Genomic DNA, 24477 nt, shown 5'->3' with positions numbered 1-24477 from the left:
TCTTAGAAATCTGTATTCCGATGGTGCAAATAAACCCAGACAAAATGAAGTGGTCTTCGTGAATTGGAAGCCCTGATCTCTCCACTCTATATTTATTCCATTTTTATAACAGCTTTGGGTTTAATTTAATACATTATTATAGAAGAAAGGGTCTGTTAAACAGCTACAGAAAAGTGAGAAATATGTTCCTTTTAAGTTTTTTTAAATGAAGCATTAAAAAGTAGAATACTTCTGAAATGATATTCAAATGATTTTTAATCACTACAAAGGCATTGAGATGTTAATACACTTTATATAAAAGGCAGGGATACTATTCCATCCTTCCTTTTCTGTCACTAATTTCAACCCTAAGAAAATTATTTCTTTTGATCCACTTTGATAGCATGTAATAAAAGAACAATAAAACATATGGCTCAATTACCACTGCTTCTCATCAAGCATGAATTAATGAATATCAAATTATTATTAATTGTTTTTTTCTGGCTTCTTCTCCATAGGACAACAATTATACGCTGCTGCATTTTGATAAGCATTTTGTGTTTAACACTTTGTGTACCAGGCCCTAAGAGGAACAGATGCTTGGAATCATTATACAGAAGAATAATTCTTTAAATTTATCAACACTCGGAAAATACATGATGATCATTTATTCTCCCTAGTTGATGTCAGTTTTTCACAACTACCTTAAGCTTCCCTAAAATTCCACCCTCCCCTCAGTGTTCTATGTGCCTTCCTTTGAGAAGCAGTTGCTATGTGCACATAAAATAGTTTATAAGTTCAATTTCTCAATTTTAACACTAATACTCATTCCTCACATATGATTATTGAATTTTCAATTCCTCGAGAAAAAGCTCTTTAAAACTAAAAGCTATAGCTCAAGCAGCTAAAGAATTAAATTAGCCAGCATGGCATAGGCTATAATAAATTGTGATCTCTGTAACTGACAAAATCAATGTCAGTGAATGATATTTATAGACACTTCACAAAAAGATCCTGTGTAGGGGCGCCTGGGTGGCGCAGTCGGTTAAGCGTCCGACTTCAGCCAGGTCACGATCTCGCGGTCCGGGAGTTTGAGCCCCGCGTCGGGCTCTGGGCTGATGGCTCAGAGCCTGGAGCCTGTTTCCGATTCTGTGTCTCCCTCTCTCTGCCCCTCCCCCGTTCATGCTCTGTCTCTCTCTGTCCCAAAAATAAATAAACGTTGAAAAAAAGTTTTTTAAAAGATCCTGTGTAACTGGTAGTTCATTTTATTTTTATTTATAAGCTGTCTGTAATTGTAAAGTGCTATGTAATATGAGTAGATGTGATATGCCAAAGAGCATGTCTCTGTAATCTATAACCATCATTTCTCAGAAATTATTCATATACCCAGATTTTGAAATGCATGCAAAGAAAATTTAACAAGGTATAATATGTAAACTATACATGTCATGAGATTTTACCCATTACCCACAAATCCATGTTTTTTGTTTTTAAAATATTCTATAAAAATCATTTCTGTGGTAAATTGAAGGATAACATGAAATTGTTTAGATACCCTATTTAGTTCAATATACTTAACAGACACATATTCAAATATACTTTCAAAGAGCAAGCAACACGTGTTTTAGAATCAGATAATCTGAGGAGCAGAAAGGGACATTAGAAATAATTTTGTCTGGAAAGATCAAGTGATTCTCTGAGGTCCATACAGCTTTATATGAAACACCTTTCCGCCAAACTTTGTTTAAAAAAACAATTCTATCAACATTTCTTTTGCATGTGAAAGATATACATGCATATCTTGCTTTTTTGACAGTTCATCAGGATGTCAATAATATCTGTAAATTCAAGTCTGTAGGGAAACAAAGATGACAAAAAGGGAAACTTGTCTACTATGGTCACCACGATGCACAGCTCACATACGGAGCAGAGACGGACCTAGTTAGTGTTGACAGAGCTCGTTGCCATGAGAAGCATCATTCCTTTGACATTGGTAACTGGAACCACTTGAATTTTTCATGGCTAAATCTAGCCAGATATTAGATGGTTTCCTTTATGTATATGACTTTATGGAAGGCAATCAGATTATTTATGCAATAGCAGAATTGTTAGTTGTATACAAGAGTCAATCTTCAATGTGAAAGCTTTTCTAGATTACATATTCTTAAAATAAAATTTTAACATCCTGATAAATGCTTTTATCTTGATTTCCATGTGCCAGAATTATTGAATCCACTTTGCTGAAAAATTTAAAGAAAGTACCAGTTAGAAATACAACTTCAGTCCAAAAATAAGCCTGTAACAAAAGTTTTTTAAATAGCCATTCATCAAGGGGGTAGTGGTGGATTAAACATTTTATTTTTTATTTCTGCTGCATTCATCACTCTGGCTTTTGGTCATATACCATGAACACAAAGTACCAATGCCTGGCGCTCATATTTAGGAGATTCCTCTGAGAGTCATATCTTGACAACTGCTGTGTCCGATAAAATAGCAATGCCTATGGGGTGCACATAGTCAGGGAGGAAGGCACAAAGACTTCTGAGTCTTTTGATAGTCATATTTCTTAAACCATTTCATGGACTTCTGGAAGACTGAAAGTTTTAGAGCTGCCACCATGCACATCAAGTCCGTTGATATAATATTGTATCATGATAAGGCTGCTGAATTAGGAAGAAAATGGAATATGGGAACTGGCTAGGGAAAGCAGAAAATAGAAGGCGCAGTATGAATATAATTAGGTTTGTTCTTGTAATTGGAACTGCAGCCTGATGGAACGTGGGTTTCTGAATATTTCTCAGAGCATTTTCCAGATGTAGCCTCCCAGTACCTCATTAATGTCACACATTTGTCGTTAAATTCCATATTTTGGATCCCATGTGAGAATCACACATGCTCCTCCTTCATTCACCATACCAATGAGGCATCAGAAAACTCACCTTCACATTGTGCTGTTGACCAGCTATCCAATATCATTCTGATTATTCTATCTACTTACCATTTAATTAAAAATAAAATAGTGGCTATTAAAAACTGATCAAGTTTTGTAGCATTTTATTTTGCTAATTTAGTGTACATTGTGCATATCTTTTAAATCAACTTTTAAAGTTTTCATGCTGTTTAAAGAAAATGAATTAAAAACTCAAGTCCTTAGTGTTTTCTTCTCACACCATTTATGCCAATTAAAAGCCCAAATTATAGTAAAGTTGGTCTTAAACTCACAAAAAATACTTGATGCTGTATTTAATATAGAAGTATATAGAACTAGCTCTATACTTCCCATTTAAAAGTAACATTAAAAAGCAGTTAGTGGAATAATCAAATTAGGTACAAACGTATATTTCAGGACAAATATGAAAGGTCATTCACAGAAATGGACTTCAATTCACACAATTATTTGAGCAGAAAAGATCTATTTTTGTTCAGAAAAAAATAGAAAAATTTCCAAAATAAATCCTTTTTGCCTAGTTGTACTATGTCTGGTCTGATATCAGGAGACAATAATAAATGCTGGCTGATTTTATACCCTAAAATACTACCATAGTATAACTATCTTCAGCTAAATACTTAACTAAGTAGAATTGATAAAATACTTTTTACTTTATTGAAATCCTTCATTTCAACAATATTAAGTGGACATTAATATTAGTAAAAGCGATCATTCCTTAAAGAGCTTAACACTTACCCATAACTTTAGAGTAGCAAGGCTCACAGTGTATTGTCTGTCTATAAATCCAAATACTGTCACCTGCTTGTAGGTTTTCCAAAGGCCGTTTGCATATTTCACACTAAGGAAAAAAACAATATGTAAAATTTACACACATTATATATGTAGACTTTTAACTGTAATAGGATAGAAAAGCCCTTTCAATTCATTCAGTACCATCCTTCATAGCAACACTCAGATTTGAAAGAGGACCCACAAGGAAAGTGAGAATGCACTTGTTTATGATCCTACTGCTGAAATTTTCAAATAAATACTCACAACATCTCTCCACTCTGAAAATGTACATTTCAGGGTATATATACCCCTGAAGTTTCTCCTGAACTCACAATAAAGTAGATAAAAATTTTCAAAAGTTGGTTATGCCAAAGATAAAATCACCACTAAATATCTCAAACAAAAACACAAAGCATACTTGTTTGCTTACTAAAAGTTATGCTGTCCAGTTACAGTCTCATTGGTCAAAACAACTTCTGATCTTACATAAGGTTTAGGGAACAGTTTGTTTTGTGTTGTGTTGGTTATGGAGATAGAAAAGGGTTGACATCTGCCTTAGACCTGTGCTCATTGCAAACAAGTTCACCTGCCAACTGGCTGACTTTCAAGCATGAGCCTGTCTCTGATTGTTGGCTTTCAGAGGCGAGTTCACTAAAGCAAATTGTCATTGATCAATTAGTCCAGGTAGTTCTATTATCATGGCTATAGAATAATATATCTTTTCCTATGAGTGTGGGGACATTTTTATTTTCAGCTAGTAGTATTTTATAATTAAATTGAAAATCGAAACAAATCATTTGAAATATAATAAATGGACATTATTGTTCTTTACTAAAAGTCATAATCAGGAGAACTCTTTATTTTAAAAAGTTTTCTGTATAATAGCTTTAAGCAAATAATAAATAAACAAACAAATAAATAAATGAAATAGCTTTTATTTTATGTGGAATTCTATATCCTATGGCCTGAAATTGGATTCTTTTTCTCAAAATGAGACACCATATATCTGATTGCTATGTGTCACTGTCTGAAGCTAATTGAAGGAGAAGCAATCAGTTGTTAAAGTATTACATTTACTTGACTGAATTAGATAATTTGCATCAACCACAGAACGTCAGCACAAAAAGGACCCTTGGATTTAAGCAAATGATTCTCAAATTGGCTGCCCTTAGTTCTATCTAAGGAGTTTTGAAACATACCAAAAGGAAGCATCTTTGAGATTTTTTATTTAATTGGGGCTGGTCCCAACCATTCTGTTTTTCTCCTAATTTCCCCAGATGATTATGACATACAGCCAGCATTAAGAACCACTAGTCTAATCAGCTACCCCATTTTACAGATAAGGGAACTGAAGCCAAGCTAATTAGGTGATTGTCCAAAATTATAGCAATAGTTAGTGAAAGTTAGAACTCAAACTCAGGCCTTCAGGCTTCCAGTTCAGTGCTCATCCGTTTACATCAACAACCGTCCCGTTGACCTACCCGATATTATTGTGAGAAGTAAAAGAAATGGCATATAGCCACAAACTGAAGCATTGTACCACATAAGCTTTATTATTATTATACTAAGCCACAATTAGTTAGAATTAATCACGTTCTCAAAAGCAGACTGAGTTTCAACTATGGTGAGGTCTATCCATCCTGAATACATATACCATATAAAAAGCTGCTAACTTTCTTCTCAATAATTTCTTTTTCTTTCTGGATTTCATTATTTTTTTATGTAATGCATGATTCATTAAAATGTTGCAAAAACTTTTATAAAGAGAACAAGTGTTTATATTTTCACAGATTTAAATCTCCAGGGTAAGAGTAATAAGTGTGTCAGTAATCAACTCTAAGCCTAAAGCCAAGAGAGTAATTATAAACCTTTGAGGTGGAGGCTGCATAACTCCTAGAAATATTTAAGTAGTGCATTATTAATGTGGATGAGAACATTTCTGAAAGTTTTAACTTCATCGCATGTGTTTCATTAAATAATTATTTTTATCCCAGTCATATGCAATGCTGTGTTTAATGAACTGCAATAAACATACCCTTACCTTGAAGCAAGTAGAATGGCAGCAAATTTGTAATTCATCTAAAATCATTTTAGTGTCTGTGCCCAGTGGTTGCCGGCAGTAAGTGCACATTTCTCTTTCGATGACAGACCTATAGAGACATAAGCAATTACAAGTAAATTTGTCATCATGCAAAAGATGGATGTATTCCCCACAAAGACATGTGGAAATGATAGCTTAATTTTGTTGATACTTCAGGAAATTGTGTGAAAATCAAAGAGAGTTGGGGACTTACTTGTTCTAGCGATAGAATTGATTCTCCTAGCTACCTCAAAATGATATCAAAGAATTAAGATGAAGACAAATCTCAAGTTATTAATTCATTAGCAATCAAGAGTGCAGCTGGGCAAGGCAAAGATGTTCACAGTTTCTTAATTGAACTAGGTCATGAGTACCCCTTGAAGCTAGAAGAGGGTTTTGAATTATTAATTTGCATATATTATAGAAAAATTATGCTGTAGATTTATATAAAATTTTAACTCTCAAAACATTCAATAGGACAAAAGTACAAATCCGTTCAAGAGTGTTTTGGTAAATTTGAGGCTCCAGGGTGGCTCAGTCAGTTAAGCGTCCGACTTCAGTTCAGGTCATGATCTTGCAGTTTGTGAGTTTGAGCCCCATATCAAGCTCTGTGATGACAGCTCATCTCAAAGCCTGGAGCCTGCTTCAGATTCTATGTCTCCCTCTCTCTCTGTCCCTCCCCCACTCATCCTCTCTCTCTCTCTCTCTCAAATAAATAAATATAAAAAATTTTTTTAAATCATTTTCATAAATTCACAAGTGATGGGTCTGTAGGACCCCAGACTCTGGGGTCTAGAGTCCCCAAAATGTTCTCCTATGACAAGTCTCTTGGTGTCATTGTAAGAATCAGAATATTGGTGTAGCGTTCATGACAAAATTTATATTCTCCAACAAGATATAACCCCACCACAAATTTGATGAGGAAAAGAGAGTATTGTTATTTACTTTGGAAAGAGAGTGTTCAGTAACAAATGAACCATAGATGTGATCAGCAAGTCCAAAAGAGCTCAGGTCACACAGAACCTTAAGAAAGGCCAACAATTCTGTGATTTTTTTTTCCTTTTGGAAGGGACTAGGACTGTCTTAAATAGTACCTTGCAGAATTTACTAGTTTCAGGGAACTAGCAGTCAGGCCTGAAATTTTCAGAGTAGGGTACATAATAGAAGTGTAAAATAAAAGTAGCCAATATTTATATAGTGCTAATATGCTTTATAATACATGCAGAGTGCTTTCCATGCATTTGGTTATATAAACTCATTTCTTACTCGCAACATTGCTGAGAAGCTGGTACTGTTATTTTTACATCCTTTTACAGAAGAAGAAACTGAGCACAGAAGGGTAATAAATTTGCTCTCATCATGCAGCCAGTTGAGTGGCAGTGGCAGGATTTGAACGAAGGCAGTGTGGCCCCAGAGTCCCTGTGTCACCTCTAGGCCTGCCCATGAGGACTATCAGGCTCACTGTGTGAAAGTGAACTAGTCGTGCCCAGGAGCCATGCTCCTACGATCAAGCCCAGGACTAGAAGCAGAGAGGAGGGAAAATGGGTGGAAGGAGGAGATAAAAGAAGAAAGGGATTTAAGTAGATGAAATGTGTCTGGTTTTATACTCTCAGTCATTCTAAGAATTTCCTAGTCCTTATGCATATTAATAAATATTTTCCCCTTTCAACTAACTCTACAGCAAATTCCTTATATGTTCCTGGCAAATACTTCCCTACGGGGAAATTCATACATATGCATATACATACACATACATGCACACATACTTAAATTTCCCATGTAATATTGTAATCCTGTCAAGAGTAGAAAACAGGCACTCTCCAATCTTCTTCCATTCCCAGAGGCACTGAGGTAAGAGCTGGGAATATGAAGAAGAGTAAGACAGTCTCCTTTTTTCCACGAGGGTAGCCAGGTGTGTGATTCAATAATCATAGCATATTATAGATATGTGGAGAGAGTTAGGAGAGCACGGCTAACGAAGCAACTATTCCCTGGGGTAGAGTCAGGAAAGCCGTTGTGGAAAAAGTGCCACATGAGTTAAAGCTTGAAGACAAAGGGGCTCTCAAGGTGAGTTGGGCGAGGTGTGGAGGGGCATAATGGGGGAATTTCGAGCAGGACAAACAGGACGTACCAAAGTGCTAGAGAAAGAAAGTATGTGGAGTGATTAAACAGCCATCAACATTCAGTAGGAGCAGGTTCTAAAGGCCCATAAATAATTGTGCAAAGAAATTAGACTTTCAATGGGATTGAAATGCTTAGATAAGAACTCTGGGGACATAGCTAATTTCACACAACAATCAACAGAAAAAAGTTGCTTGACGGGCTGGTCTTACAGAGAATTGACTTTTGCTCTGATGACTATGGAAAATTTCAAGGACCACTTTAATAGTGGAACTGAAATTCTTCATATTAAGAGCAATACTTTTGTGAAGAATGTTTTCCTTCCTTAAGTTAACAATGATAACATCAGCCCAGGGAAGGCTCGGATGATAGTGTTGTCCTTATTAATATCATACTGTTGGGGCACCTGGGTGGCTCAGTCGGTTAAGCGACCGACTTTATTGACTAGCTCAGGTCATGATCTCATGGTTCACAAGTTTGAGCCCCATGTCGGGTTCCATGTTAACAGGGATTCTCTCTCTCACCCTCTTTGCCTCTCTCTCACACACACAAAAGAAATAAAATAAACTTTAAAAAAAAGGATCATATTGTTAGCCAAAGACCTTCTCAAAGCATTATGAAAAAAAGCTGTTTTTATTTGTTTGCTTCTGGTTATTTAGGCAGCATTTGTAATTCTAATACTTGTGTAGATGACTTTATTTTTCTAAGAAGTGTGCTTTAAAAGCAAGACACTCAGAAGATCACTGGTAATACAAGATCTTAAAAGAGTGACAGAAAGAGGATAGAATTTTGGTGCCTGGCCCATCCATGTTTTCCTTCGCAAATACTGCATTAGTTTATTTTTTTCAGAAAACATTTACTGAGTAGCCTTAGGTGCCAAACACTGCATTACAAGCTTAGGCTGTGCATAAAAATAAGATATGTCCTTACCCTCGATAAGTCATATTTCTAGCCTCTCCTATAAAGGAACATCACTAATAGAATGTTACACATCTGCATTACAGCTGATTTCCAGTGGTTGAATTGAAATGCTAATTATTTTAATTTTCTCCACTGGAAATCTGCAGGTCATACTCTCAAGAGCATCATCTATGCACCCCACTGAACATTAAATGGTAAGAAAGGATTACCAGGGGCACCTGGGGGGCTCAGTCAGTTAAGCATCCAACTTCAGCTCAGGCCATGATCTCACGGTTCGTGGGTTCAAGCCCTGCATCCAGCTCTGTGCTGACACCTCGGAGCCTAGAGCCTGCTTTGGATTCTGTGTCTTCCTCTCTCTCTGCCCCTCCCCTGCTCATGCTGTCTCTGTCTCTCTCTCTCTCTCTCTCAAAAAAAAAGTAGACATTAAAAAAATTAAAAAAAAAAAAAAGATCACCAACAGTGAAAGCTTGGGGTCAACATACTAGCACTAACTTGATAATCACTGCAACCCCTGTCCTTGGAACTGACTGTGGGCCCAGACTGGGTCATAGCAGCATCTCTATGCAGCTGTTTGTAGGTGAGCTGGCTCTGGAAAACCACAAGGTGAAAGGGCTGAGGGCACAGTCAAGTGATGCAATGAAGCCTAGACACTAAATATGTGGCATTACTGGGAACTCCTGGGAATCAGCAACAGCAGAGGGGCTGGTCTGGCAGGCAGCTGTAGGGCATGGAAAGGTCTGCTGGAATAAAGTACAGCAATTAAAGAGCAGAAACAGCCAGGAAGCCACGGAATGAATTCCTGGGATGCAGAGGTTGTTGTACGTTGTTCCATCCATACACACGTATAACAATCACTTAATTAGCATCTCTAAGTTCAATGGATGAGAATCATGTATTTCAGTATTATATATATAATAAAAATATATCAAATATGAATATAAAATATATATAACATGTAAAAGTATATATACACACACGTGTATATACATATACACTAAAATATATAAAATGTTATATATGTAAGTATATACACCTATATATGCGAATATATGTATATATAAGTATGTATGTATATATATGCATACGTATATGTGTGTGTATATATATATATATATGTATATATACTTTTAGATATGGAAATGTAGACCAACTCACCTATCTGAAGTTGAATAAACAGTTTGTATGTATTTTCCAGAGATATTCCCCTGATATCCATCCTTCAGTAATTTACTAGAAACAAACAAAATTGACATGTGAGGACTGAGCTATTTCCCTAGTGTTGACGTACACACCCATACACAGGTGACAAAGCACACACACCTCATGCAGCTGTGTCATTCTTCTCTATGATGTTACAAGTTAGGACCATGTACTAACCTCTTTCTTTTTTTTTTTTTAAATGTGGAAAGTGCTGATGCACAAGCCACCTCCAGGTTGATATAAATTGACAAATCTACTGAAGGAAATAGAGCATAGGACAAGGAGCGCAGGAAAAAGCGTGAGCAGGAAAAGAAGTTATCATTTCTCATGACATGCATGCTTGCCCCTCCCTCATTCATTTGCTATAGGAAAGCCACATGTAATCTAACACAGAAAAGGAAATATGCAAAGCATGGGCCAGTGTAAGCACATAGAAACATCAACATTCACAACATCAACATTCTCTGTGTAGAGACACAGAGACACTTAAGCTTTTAGAGAAAGCTGTAGAAATGTTTATTTTTACTTGAAAACATCCAAGAAAGAAGAGTCTAGAATGAAAGCAAAAAAGTGTAATTTTAAGTCCCCTTTGTTCTATTTTTCAGACTGCCCCAGTTTGTAAATGTCAGTCCTTCTGTGAGACAAATGAAACTTGCAATGCACTAACCAGCTGGCAGCTCATAATTGCTTCCCAACTACTTATGCTACCTGTGAGTATATTGGGGCTGGAAGCAATACATTCCTATTATTTCATAGGGTGAGTGGTAATTCCACAGACTTTACCTGGGATTTTTAAATAAGAAATCTTTCTCCCTCCAATTGTCCACAGGCAGACTACTGTCAGAAAGAGCACTGGGTGTTGTATGGAAACCAATTTGACAATAAATTATATTTACTTTAAAAAAAGAATATAAAAAAAGAAAAGAAATAGAGTATCTTCGGAATACATAACCCACAATGCTCAGTAAGAGTTTGCACACATTTGTGCATGATACATATATTATTACTTCCATTTTCTTGATAAGGAAATTGAGACTTGAAGAAGTTAAGTAGATTTTGCCAAAACCACTTGGTTAGTAAATGACAGACTCCATCCCAAATCTGATGCTAGGGCCTCTACACTATCCTACACCGTCAGTGTGGAGTTTAGGGAGATTTAGATTCAGCAGAAAAATCAAACTTGAGCCTGCATTTTACAAAGTAAATTAGGTGTGGTTTTGAGAAACCTTTTTTGTTTTTTTGGAAAATTGTCCATTTTCTGACATGTATTGAATTTCCCAGAGCCCTTTCAGGAACCCCTCTCTAGAGATAGTCTCACCTCTTTGAAATGGGCTCTGGTTAACACATATGTCACGTACATCACATTTGTAGTCCTAACCAGTATATTACTCCACAGGTAGGCTAATTCTTATTTTTATACTCCCTGAAAATCAAATAGGTTGTGAATTCATGATCTTGGTTGACATTCTTCTCAACATCCATCACTCCAAGCAGCAGATTTTTTTGGATATCCATTCTCTGTAATTTGGGCCAGAGTGTATCTACTAAAGGTAACACCCCTTATTTCAGATGAGAGGTAAACAGACAGATAGATTAGATTAGATAGAACCAGAATAGTGTATAGAACTATTTAATTAAAGTGTGACTCAAAATTAGCATGAGAGTATCTGAGTAACTTTGTGTAATTTTGCATTGTGTAATTTTGTAGGCTTGTTATAAATGTATAGTTATATATGATCATGTGAGAACTTTCACATGGTTATCCTATTATGTGTATACTTATTATATTCAAGCATTTGGTTCATCCAATGACAATGGTTATTTGCCAACTACTTGATATTGGAAACATTATAAAGAATGATATACCTAGAACTCAATATACCCCTAAATGGTCTTCTGTTTGAGAAAAGCAAACATACTCCAAAATAATAGCATCTCTCCTAACATAGATGATTTCAAAATTAGAGTAAATGTAGCAAAATATTTTAAATAAATTTCCAGTACCTGTTCTCCACATAGGTCCTTGTGTATACCACAGTATCCTTTGGTCCTGCATGCCTGGTTTCAGCATTGGAGCTGTAACACGAACCATTTACTTAATGTTTAAAGCTTATTTACAAGGATAATAAAAACAGCAAGGCTATTATCCAATTCAATGCAAAAAATAGTGTTTATACATTCCTTTTAAATTATAACTTTTGAAATGTAATTGTTAAAGGGATACTAATCCACTTCTGCAAAATTTCTTCACATCTCCTATTTTGTTCCTGGTGTCCACTGTTTTGGCCTACTTCCAGAACGCTGCTATGGAAATTGGTCGCTCAGAATATCTGTTGTAGAGCATGAAGACTATTTTGAATATTTATAATACATTTTAATGTGTTTCCCTGGTGTCCCATTCCTATTTTTCAAACCATAACTTTCCCCACAAACCTCAAAAAGTTGACCTTAGCTGCATATTTTTTCCCATATATTAGGACATTGAATATATCATGTCATTCACTTCTGGTCTGCCAAATTTCTGTGGACAGATTTGCTGCAAACCTGATCTGTCTTCTCTAGTAGGTTAAGGATTTTTTCCTTGCTGTTTTCAGGATTCTTTCCTTGTCTGTGTATTTTGTGAATTTGACGATGATGTATCTTGGTGGTGACTGACTTTTGTTGAATCTAATGGGAGTTCTCTGTGCTTTTTGGATTTTGATGTCTGTGCCCTTCCCCAGATTGAGGAAGTTTTCAGCTATAATTTTCTCACTAAACCTTCTGCCCCCTTTCCTCTTTCTTCATCTTCTGGGACTCCTATGATACTAATGTTATTACATTTTAAGGAGTTGCTGAGGTCTCTAAGCCTACATTTGTGAGAATGGCTAAAATTAACAACATAAGAAACAAGAGGTGTTGGCAAGGGTGCGGAGAAAGGGGAACCCTCTTGCACTGTTGGTGGGAATACAAACTGGTGCAGCCAATCTGTAAAACAGTATGGAGGCTCCTCAAAAAATTAAAAATAGAACTACCATACGATCCAGTAATTGCACTACTATGAATTTACACAAAGGTTACAAAAATACACATTCAAGCAGAGGTACGTGCACCTGAATGTTTACAGCAGCATTATCAACAATAGCCAAACTATGGAAAAATGTGTGTGTGTGTGTGTGTACACATATACATAATGGAATATTACTCAACCATAAAAAGAATGAAATCTTGACCTTTGCAACAACATGGATGAAGCTCGAGTGTATTATGCTAAGAAAAATAAGTGAGAGAAAGACAAATACCACATGGTTTCATTCATATGTGGAATTTAAGAAACAAAACAGATGAACATATGGGAAAGGGGAAAAAGAGAGAGAGAGGGAAAAAACCTTAAGAGACTCTTAACAATAGAGTACAAACTGAGGGTTGTATGGAGGGAGGTGGGTGGAGGGATGGGCTAGATGAGTGATGGGTATTAAGGAGGGCACTTGTGATGAGCACTGGGAGTTGTATGTAAGTGATGAATCAGTGAAATCTACTGAAACCAATATTGCATTGAATGTTAACTAACTAGAATTTAAATAAAAATCTGGAAAGCAAAATAAAAAGTTGACTTTAATGAACTTTAATGAACATGATAACAACTAATTTAATGAAACTTTAAAATCTGCCTAAAGAATGTCAACACCAGTGTCACAAACAGTTTTTTTTAATGTAAAATTTTCAGAAAATATAATATTTACACTTTCCTACCCAGGTATCAAAGCTTACCAACGACCAAGTTGCTAATGCAACACCTTTGTGTGGAGCTGTTTACATAAAGCAACTGATAAAATTAGAAATTTCTGCATTTCAAAGCAAGGGGAGGTTTAAAGTAAGATGAGTTTTAAAAACAGAAGGAGAAAGTCCTGTCACTTGTATATAATTGGCCGTGGTACCTGTGATTCTTCCTGGCTTCATAAGAATGGGCAGGAGTTCTAGTAAACTGGATGTTTATAGCATCAGTGGATCCACCGACTTGGCTGTCCAGCCTGGGAAAGCAGACACAAATATTTGGCACTTAAATGAAGGCCACTAGAAGTTTTTTTGTTTTATTAAAATTCTATTCAATTAAGTTTTTACATACAACAAACCTCTTTATGTTTGTCTGGCTTCTGTGCAGATACACAAATAGAATACATGTACTATTTTACACCTCCAGAGTGACCACCGTCTTACCTTAAAGAATAATCTACAGGCATGTGTCATATTATCTAACATTAGAATAAAAGACCTTTTTATCAAGGGCAAAAACCATCTGAAATTGGTTCCAGTAACCTTGTAATACCAGCAGTGCCACTGTAGAAAGCACCTCATGTACAATATGATAAACTTGTGAGTTTATCAATTTAATGAAAATTATCCAGTGGTTGCTTTTGGAAATTCGTTTCCATCTTGTTTTTAATGGAAAAAATATTTTGAAGATTACAGAACTCTGACTTAGATTTCTGCTAATTAAAAAGTGTCACAACGTTTAACAAGTGCAGGCATATTTTCTTTTTCCTCTGAAACAGAGGAAAATTTTAATGCAGGAATAGCAAAAATTTTAGCCACTTTTCATCCCTCCAGGTTAGTAAACTCCAATATAATATAGAAGAGATGTGAAAAACAAGAGGGCAGTTTAGATCTTAATCAAGCCTTATCATTTTTAAACATACTTTCCTTCCATTTCCAGATAGCTCTTAAAGAAGAGGAAAACATTGTTCACATATTATCTCTGGCATACAATCATCTTCTACTTTTAAGACAGATGTTTCACAAACCATACAGCTACATTAAAATTATACTAAGTAATGAGAAAGTAGAATGAACATTAGAAAACTTTCTAACGTAATTATTAGAATATGTCATTCCAGGAATAATAAACCTAGCTAGGAATTGCTTAAAAATATTCAAATCATATAACATACAATAAAAAACCCATTTTTAACAGACAGCTTCAAGGAATGAAGGTTGTCAGTGAGTTTGGAATGTGTTTGCATCATCCCCAGCAATATAAAATCAAATATCACCAGTTAGTTAGCAAAATCTTCAAAGAAGAAAGGGGAATAAACTGCATACAGTACTATAATGGACTGAATTGTTTCCCCCCCAAATTCCCATTTTGAAACTCTAACCTTCATTGTGAGTTGGAGACAGAGACTATAAGAAGGTAAAAAAGGTTAAGTGAGGTCATAAGGGTGAAGCTTTAATATCACAGGACTTGTGTCCTTATAAGAAAAAGTGACACCAGAGATTTGTGTATGTTTGTTCATACACAGAGAAAAGGCCATGCGAGGCCACAGTGTGAAAGTGGCCATCTGTAAGCCAAGGAGAAATGTCTCAGGAGAAGCCAAACCTGACAACATCTTGATCTTGGACTTCTAGCCTCCAGAATTGTGAGAAAATAAATTTTTGTTGTTTAAGCCACCTGGTCTGTGGTCTTGATCTTGGACTTCTAGCCTCCAGAATTGTGAGAAAATAAATTTTTGTTGTTTAAGCCACCTGGTCTGTGGTCTTTTGTTATGGAAGCCCAGACAGAATAATAATACAAGTAGCATCTCCTAGCTGTGTTTATCATAAGATGATGATAATGGCTTCACTAAGATTTAATTTTTATAATTGTGAATGAAAACTAAATACTAATAAGCAAATTTGAAATGTGGAACAATAAACTTTTTGATGGGTTTTGCTATGCCAGTAGGTTTGGAAGATGACAGATTTTTTTTTAAAAAGACCTTTTATTTTTGGAATAATTTTAAGTGTATGGGAAAATTACAAATACAGGTGGAGAATCTGTCTACCCTTCACCCAGCTTCTCCTAATACTAATATCATACATAACCATGGTATATTTGTCAAAACTAAAGAATCAATGTGGTACAATACTACTTACTAATCTATACACTTCATTTGTATTTCATCAGTTTTTCCACTGATGTCCTTTCTCAGTTCCAGAATCAGAATCAGGATATATCTTCCACATAATAATCATGTCTCTTTAGTCTCCTAGGCTCTGTAATACTTGCCAAGTCTTTCTTTGTTCTTCCAGAGATGGTGATAGATGTTAAAAAGGAAATTCTATCTTGATGCCAATAAGTGGTAACAATATATTTTTTTAATTATTTAGAACCATAGAAATAGTTAAAAAATACTTTGGGAACCAGTGAAATAACCTGTGGTGCTTTTTACAATGCTACTGGGCCCCACATCCAGATATTCTGATTTAATTAGCTTGGATTACAGCTTGGGCACTGGGATTCTTTTAAGCCTTTTCACTGAGTCTCACATGCGAGTTAAGGTTGAGAACCACCACCTAAGAGGCTGGGCAGCCCATCATCTTACCCAGAAGAGTACTGGTTCTCAAAATGTGGTCTCTCTATCAGCAGGTGGTTGTGACATACACTAAAGTTTGGGAACCAGTACAATTGAGGAACCCTGCCCAAGTATTGCTCTCAGATGCCTTGAATAATCCTCATAAAGGAGAACTCATGACTCACAATGTTTGTTAATTAACAGTTTTATCATTAAAAGTTATTATTCATTGAAACAAATTGTTGAATTATAACTTCCAATTAATGGTCATAGTTTCGTGTCTTAATTAAATAACAACTCTACAAAATATAAATTCAAACACTGTGTTGGATCTTACAGAATTTCAAATGGGATTACTCTTGAGAAAATGTTTCCTGTGGTGGAAATTCAGCTTGAAAATTCACCTATCTGGAACCTTCATACATTGCTAGTGAGAGTATAAAATGGTACAGCTGATTTGAAAATAGTTTGGCGGTTCCTTAGATGGTTAAACATAGAGTTACTATACAATCCAACCATTCCACTCCTAAGTATACACGCAAGAAAATGAGAACATATCCCATACAAAAACATATATGCAGCATTGTTTACAATAGTTAAATACAATCTAAAATTCAAAGACAATTCAAATGTCCATCAATTAATGAATAAACAAAATGCTGTTTAGCTATACAATGGACAAATACTATTTGGCAATAAAAAGAAATAAAGTACTGATACATGCTATTAAATGGATGAATCTTGAAAGAAGCCAGTCATAAAGGACCACATATTATATGAGTCCATTTATATGAAATGTTCAGAATAGGCAATTCATCGAAACAGAAAGCAGGCTAGGGATGAGGGGTTGGGAGGAAAATGATGTGTGACTGTTCATGGGTACGGAGTTGATTTCTGAGGTGATACATATGTTCTAAAATTGATTGTGGTGATGGTTGTACACTCTATGAATATGCTAATTATAAAAATATATTTACTTGGACATCCAATTACTATACAAAGTGAATACATTCATAAAAGTGAATCAAGTCTCAGTTTAGCAGATTGGCCCAGGACTCTTATTTAGATTTCCATTGTCTTGCTAACTTAACATTAGCAACCTGAGATTCAAACACCATAAAACAACTTCAACTGATAAACATCAATACCACTGCAAATTTTATAAATCTCTTTTGCATAAAGAATAAAATCTTATTAAGAGCTTACTATTTTGTATCCTATGTGTTGGGGTTTACTTCTATAAAATGTCAAGGTCTTGAGCTCTTGTAAAAAACTATACATTTTAAACATAGTTTTAGAAAGTAGTCTACTATAAAAAGTAAAGAGAGGACATGATGCCATAACAATCAGGTTCATCCCAGCCCTCTAATTACTAAACTTCTACACTTAGTCAAGTCTCTTACTCTCTGTGAATTTTCTTAATTTTCTTCCTATTAAATATTTACCCATTTACCCATTTTGAAAGTCCTTTTTTGTAGCCAGAATACATGGGCACAAAAACTGGGCCCAGAGATTTCTTTTTTCCATTCTGTTCCAGGGGAAAATTTTTATTATAGTTCTTGTGTCAGTGCCAGGGCGGTGCTTACATTTTCCATTTCATTTCTAGAGAGCAGACCATGAAACATTGTACATATTCAGGATTGTGATCGAACTGAAGGAGAATGAACACTACCTGGAAACAGAAGTCAGGGATCAAGAAATGGTTTTGTAGTGGTGGTAGTTAAGGCTTCTTGATATAGTAACTGAATGTGATGATTCCTGTCTCACTGGGAGAGAGTGGGTACATTTGTGAATGTATGTCACAGTTGGATTATGTCAGGCAGGAGACACAGACAAAACTTCAGGAAGGGAAAGGAGAATATGTGTATCTTATTGTCAACCATGGTGTTTTCCATCTATATACCATCTTCAGTGCAGATGGCCACATCCATAATGCCTTGCTTTAGAAGGCCAGACAGGCCATGAAAAAGCTTACCACGAGTAAGCTCAAGGTATGAGGAGGTAGAAACTGCAAAGCAGCAAAGATTCTTGGTTATCAAATAGATATAGGGTAAAGAATAAGGAAGCCAATACGCAGAAGGAAAAGCAAGACAAAAATAGGAAGCGGCCAATATTCAGGAAGTAGCTAAGTTACAGTAATAACAAAGAACTAGGGTTAATGTCCAAGGATTCCTTACGGAATGTCCTCTGGCCAAGAAGAAATAACCTTCCAGATCAGGCCTCTATGAGGTCCGCCCATGCTACCATTCCTGCTCTTAAATTTCCGTAATATTCCATTTCTTCATTAATCCTTCATAAGCAAGTCATGCTGAAATTGGAGCCTGTGTCAAATCATATTAAAATGAGAAGTTCCTTAACCATACATAAACATTTACTTGCAATTTTTTACCTTAATCATTTCCAGATAATACTTGAGTGAGACTGGCTAACTGTAAGCCCAGTCCTGCTTCCAAAATAATGGATGTTTTTTGAAGATAAACAGATTCTATTGAATCTGTTTTATCAAAACCTTTTGTGTGATCACAAGAAAAGAAGGCAGAAGATGATTTAGGGAATTAATGGGAGGGAAAGAAACTAACATTAGATGCAAGAGTCTTTTGTAGACATTTTGGGGACCCATATCTCTTTCTGCTTTTCCACTCTCCACACACAACATTGACAGTATCATTTCTTTGCATAACAAAATTTTTAATAGAAAAGACAAATGTACCTTATGAAGGTAAAAAATAGGAACCCATTGTTTTTAGAGTCCCCCATAGGTCTAGGGAGACTGCAAAACACGGAAAACAATTTAATTCTTCCCTACACAGTCTGTAACAACAATGAAATAGAGCTTCTATCCCAACTTTCCTTGTATAAGAAACAAAATACAACAGTTTTAATGCCATTATACTGTGCAGTGTAAAGAAATTCCAAAACTAGGTCTTGTTTTGTAGCTGTGATGAATTTGCGCATTCTTTTAGCACTAGGTATCCAAGGAAGACATTCCCAGAGTGCTTTCTGCACCACTGAAAAACTACCAAGCAACAATAAGTAAAAAAAAATTTTCACAGCCAAGTGCAGAGCTTTGAATTTCCATGATGCCTTTTACACTAAGCAATTGAATAGAAGGCCCTTAGTCAGAAATTCCAACAGAATTTGAATTTTGTTAACTTTTTTCCATATTATCTATTAAGTACTCTGCATATTGATTTTTGTATTTCAATCGTATTTATATCTAAATACCATAATACAATTCAACTCCTCAGTAAATCTTCTAATGTTATATAATTTGTGTAGGCTCATATGAAATTGATAACAAAAAAAGTAAATTATAATAAGTCTTACCTTCCATTTTTATTTTCAGAGACATTAGAATTTACTTCAATTAAATTTTTCAGGTCTTGGTCGCTATAGGTGAAAAAAACCCACATAATTATTATATATACTATAAATATGTATAAATAAAGATATATATATCATACAGAACATTGGAAATCAGACATTGAGCTATTTGATCTATAACTCAAATATGAAAGCATAGATTATGTGTGAGAAAGAAAGAACTAATCTTTTGGAAGATTTGAAAAATCTGGTCTGTAAATAAACAATTATTTATAGTCTCATTCAGTTAACATTTAATGAGTACTAACTTTGTGTCACAAAGGACTAACTATGTATTTTCACATGGATTATCTCATTCAGATCTCACAAAACCCTGCAGGACAGCATCTGGGGCTCAGGAAGGCTAAGTGAATTTTCCAAGGTCAATTAACTAATTTGTAAAAGAGTCAAGATTTGAGGCCAAGCCACCTGCCCATCCAATATCAATTCTTGGATATTTAATTAGAGACTTCATTCCATCTTTGTAGATCACAGAAACATGAAACCCAAAATTTGAATAAACAATACATAATGTGGAGGATAAATGGGACAATTAGATCCTTGAATCTTGAGCTGCAGCAATGATTTTCATATGCTTTCACGATCTACAATGTCCTCTGATACGTTTTTTTTTCAAATATTAGTTATTTATATATTGGCTATATCACTGGTGGTTCTTGATTATTTTTTCCCCCATGAGTTTGGAAAGGCCTTTGTCATGAACCCAATTGATTAGGACAATTGTTTAGAAGCCAGAACAATGAGGCCATCTCTTCTATTTCTGTGGACAAGTTAATCAACCTTCTTAATCTTCCTTTTGTAAACTAGACTAACCCTATCTAATTTCATTAAGTTGTGGTGAGAATGAATGAGTTAATGTAAGTAACATTCATGGCACAGCGACCTCCGTTGTGGGTGAACTGAATAAGCATAAATAAATGACAGCTAACAGAAGTTCAGTGACACAGCAGGAGGCACTATTGATTTCAGTATTTTGATGGACTGCCTTTTCATTTGTATTTCTGCTCTAATTTCTCTCATCTTTGGAATTAACTCTAGTTTTTATAAATCTCCCTGCTCATGATTTTGAATAGTAGATTTAAACAAGGAATCAGAGTATGGACTCTCACTCACATGGAATCAGAGTATGGACTCTCACTCACAAAATTAATATTGATAAGGATGAAAAATACTACAAAAATTTCTTGTAGTGTATTGAGATTTAATACTCCTTTTATATAACATCCAAACCACCAATAATTGATAAATCTGCAAATTGGGTAGCATTCCATAGCTACATTTAAACTTCACATTTAAAATACTAGCTGCATAATTTTGAAAATGTAGAAATTAGATTATTTCTTAATGGGAGTTACAGTAGGGAAAATATGCTAAGTAACACAAGTAAAAAGCACAAGATTTCAGAAGTAGCTCAGAAGTATTGCAATCATCTGATTCTGCAGTCTGAATGATGTAAAATTCAGAACTGACTCTCTCAATGAACTATGTAAGGAAACTTCCCAGATCACATCATTCAAATTTAGAAAGGGAGACAGAAGACTTTTGCTAAACCCTGATGGCCCTTCGCTAATTATTAGAGCTACCTTCTTGGCCTCAAGGGCCACTGTACTACTTTAATAATCTGGGCATTAAGTAATCCTCCTCTGATAATTTTAAAATAATACTTTACTAAATACTTGGGGATAATGAAATAAAATTAAAAGAAGTACCATGATGTCACATATCCAGTTTCACCAGGATATGTGAATCTTGGGGGAATTAGAATTTTGTCCCAGCAAATGATTCTCCTACTGCTAACCTAGGATGAACTGAGGGCCACTGATGGACACTGATGGTTTTCACTATAACTTGAGAGTAGAGTCTCACTGCCATGGCCTTACATGGCTTTGCCCTTAGAAACTGCTCCAAAAGATTTCTGAGATTAAATTTAAATTCCCTTTTTCCACTTCTCTAGGGGAGACCTTTAACTACCTTACCTAGCTCTGAGAACAGATATTAAATGGGTCCCCAAGGGGAAGACATTAGACCCCGAACTTTTAAGGCAGTCAGCTCCACCCACATCCAGACACTTAGTGTGCACCATGACCTTGTAGAAAAAGATCAGCAAAGGAAGTGATGGACATTTCATCTCCATTGGTGTCAGTCACCCCTGAATTGCATATATTTCTTTTTTTATGCAGGTCTTAGATCTGGCTTTGTATCCTTGTTCTGGGACATTGTTAGGGATGGAATTGGGTTTCCCCCACCAAATTCACATGCTGAAGTCCTAATGCTAGTATGTCAGAATGTGACTTCACTTAAAGATAGGGTCTTCACAGAGGTAATCACATTCAAATGAGGTCATTGGGGTAGGCCCTAATCCAATATGACTGGTATCTTTACAAGAAGAGGAAATTTGGACTAAGACACACACAGATGGAAGACAATGTGAAGATACAGGATGAAGGCAGCCTTCTACAAGCCAAGGAGAGAGACCTGGAATAGACTCTTCTCTCTCAATCATCAGAGGGAACCAACCCTGCAGACAAGTCACCTTATTCTTGGACTTCTAGCTTGTAGAACTGTGCGAAATACATCTCTATTTTAAGCCCCTCAGTCTATGGTACTTGTTATGGCACTCCTAGAAAACTAACAGAGATCTCCTGTGCCTTCACAACATGATTACACTCAGTTTCTCAGCCTGATCCTGCACATCCTCACTTCTGCTGGCACTTTCTGTTTCTGGCTTCTGCGGACGCTGGGTCTTTGCACATCCTCCGTCCCCGCCCAAGGACCCAAGCCTTTGTGGACCCCAGCTACTAGGAGGGAGAGCAGGAATAGGCTTGGACCTGAGAAACAAGGAGAAGCCAGAATCTAACAAATCCAACAACTACAAGTAGGAAACTCAAAATTGGAACCTATGCAAAAGCCTTCAAAGAAGCGTATGCCCAAAGTGGTATAATTGTGAATCATCAAATAAACCACATTAGTGGTTTCATAGAATTTTTGTTGTTTTTATTAAACAGCATCACATATCAAATTTGACAGAGTGGATTATAATATTTTATTCTGAATAATCTATACTAATATGCAAAGCAAAATGAAAAGTTCCAGAGTATGAGAAGCACAAAATGTGTATTTGCTTTGGTTGCTCACTCTGATTGACGTCATCGGTTAGATTGGAAGATCCAATAAAAGAAGTTCAGATTGCCCATAAACTTCCCAAGTTGAAGGATACAAAAATAAATTCCCACTCTCTCAGTAAGAACACATCTATTGCGTCGTGTTTTAACACTGTGGTAGAAAATGAAAAGCTGTGCGCCAAAGTGTGACAAGTAGATTTTTATAGAAGCCCAGCTACATGCAGCAGGGTGGAGCAAAGGCTTGATTCCAAACCCTTTCCATGACAGTTGCAGTGGAAGGAAGACTTTATAACTGTATACATTTATGAGCAATTTGAATTAGCTCCAAGAAAAATTGCCAGTTCTCTGTGGATACGGTGAGGAAGGCTAAAAAGAAATTTTGTTAGCCTTTGCACCTAAAAATGCTTTTTTAAATGTAGCTTTCAAAATTGGGGGTGGGGTGGGGAATGAGTTACCTGTTATGTAACATCACAGCACAAATCTTGAATATAAGCATTTATCTTTGTTATAGTAATATCTATTTTCCACTGTCCCACTACAGAGCAGATGAAGAAAAAAATAGGTATTACTATGTCTGCCTTTATACAACTTTTCTCAAGATACGCTCTGCATGAGAGAAAGTTAACAGCTCACTCACCACTCTCATGAGGGCGTGGGAGGTATTTATTAAAAGCTGCAATATGTTTCTCTCTCTACAGTTTACTTAAATTGCTTTTGTAGAGTATCAAACACATTTGCAAAATTAAGAGCCTCCATATAAAAAATTTACTATGGCACTTCTTCTATGCCAAGAACTAAATCTTAGGCATTAAGCTTTAGTTCAAAAGGAATATTTGTCTTTCAAAAGGAAGTACAGAATACAGAGAGATAAGTGGTATAATTCTTCAGCTCTGTTGACATGGCAAAATGGGCCTGGTTTTATATATCTTTATAGGTCTTTTCAATGAGAAAGTCTTAAATATTTTATATTAAAGAAATTAACAGGTCCATAGGAAATTGGAAAATATAGGTATTTTAAATGTAAGATGTACTCAAGAATTTTAGTGGCTTTAAGTCATCACCATGGTTATTGAGGTTATGTCATGAGCAAGAGATAGTCAATGGCTTCAGCAAGCAGACCAGTCATAAGATATCAGATTCCTTCAATCTGGTTTCATTTGTGGGGGCTCAGAATGTTAGAGCTGAAAAGCAATAAGCTTTATCTAGATGGACGACCAAAGGTCCTTGATTAGTTTGAGATTTTAGACTTTAATTCACAGAGTTTTTGTTAAGCACCGAAAATGTGTCAGGCATTGTGATCTACCTATATTGTAAGTAAAGAAGTGAACAAGACAGACCCAATCCTTACCCTCAAAGATCTTATAGTTGGGGAGAGGTGATTAAATAATAATTCCCTCTAGGAGACAAAAGCTTGGGACAGGAAGGTCAGAGAGCTTGAGAATATCTAAAAGAAGCATCTGATGCAGATGTGGTGGGTCCGGGGTGGGGGCCTCCCTGAGCTAAGTGAGAGACACCTAATTTGAGACCTAAAGAATAAGTAGAAGTTATCAATGCAATATGAATGAAAGATGGGTGGGGTTTGCCTGTGGAGGGAGCATCACGGTGGGTAGGGGTGGGGAAAGCCTGTGAAGGCAGGATCAG

The 24477-nt window shown here is 35.8% G+C and overlaps 1 protein-coding gene across 15 annotated transcripts in view; it reads right to left on the bottom strand.

Moving 5' to 3' along the window:
• Nucleotides 1–1221: 1221 nt before the first annotated feature.
• The window catches only part of SCEL (sciellin), a 175696-nt gene continuing 152440 nt past the window's right edge, over nt 1222–24477 (bottom strand). For 13 of the 15 annotated variants that reach the window (XM_043581021.1, XM_043581111.1, XM_043581027.1 and 10 more), the window contains 7 exons: nt 19658–19720; nt 13937–14029; nt 12027–12098; nt 9978–10052; nt 5742–5850; nt 3665–3767; nt 1222–2219 (listed from right to left, as the gene is read on the bottom strand). In XM_043581021.1, the coding sequence (XP_043436956.1) occupies nt 2203–2219; nt 3665–3767; nt 5742–5850; nt 9978–10052; nt 12027–12098; nt 13937–14029; nt 19658–19720 (532 nt within the window). In that variant the 3' untranslated portion in view covers nt 1222–2202. The remainder of the gene's footprint in view (nt 2220–3664; nt 3768–5741; nt 5851–9977; nt 10053–12026; nt 12099–13936; nt 14030–19657; nt 19721–24477) is intronic. The other 2 variants (XM_043581136.1, XM_043581090.1) reach the window with 1 other exon arrangement.

Source organism: Prionailurus bengalensis, chromosome A1 (assembly GCF_016509475.1).
Source record: "Prionailurus bengalensis isolate Pbe53 chromosome A1, Fcat_Pben_1.1_paternal_pri, whole genome shotgun sequence".
Classification (NCBI taxonomy): domain Eukaryota; kingdom Metazoa; phylum Chordata; class Mammalia; order Carnivora; family Felidae; genus Prionailurus; species Prionailurus bengalensis.
Note: the sequence above shows the minus strand (reverse complement) of the source record. Positions and strands in the feature narration are given on the sequence as shown.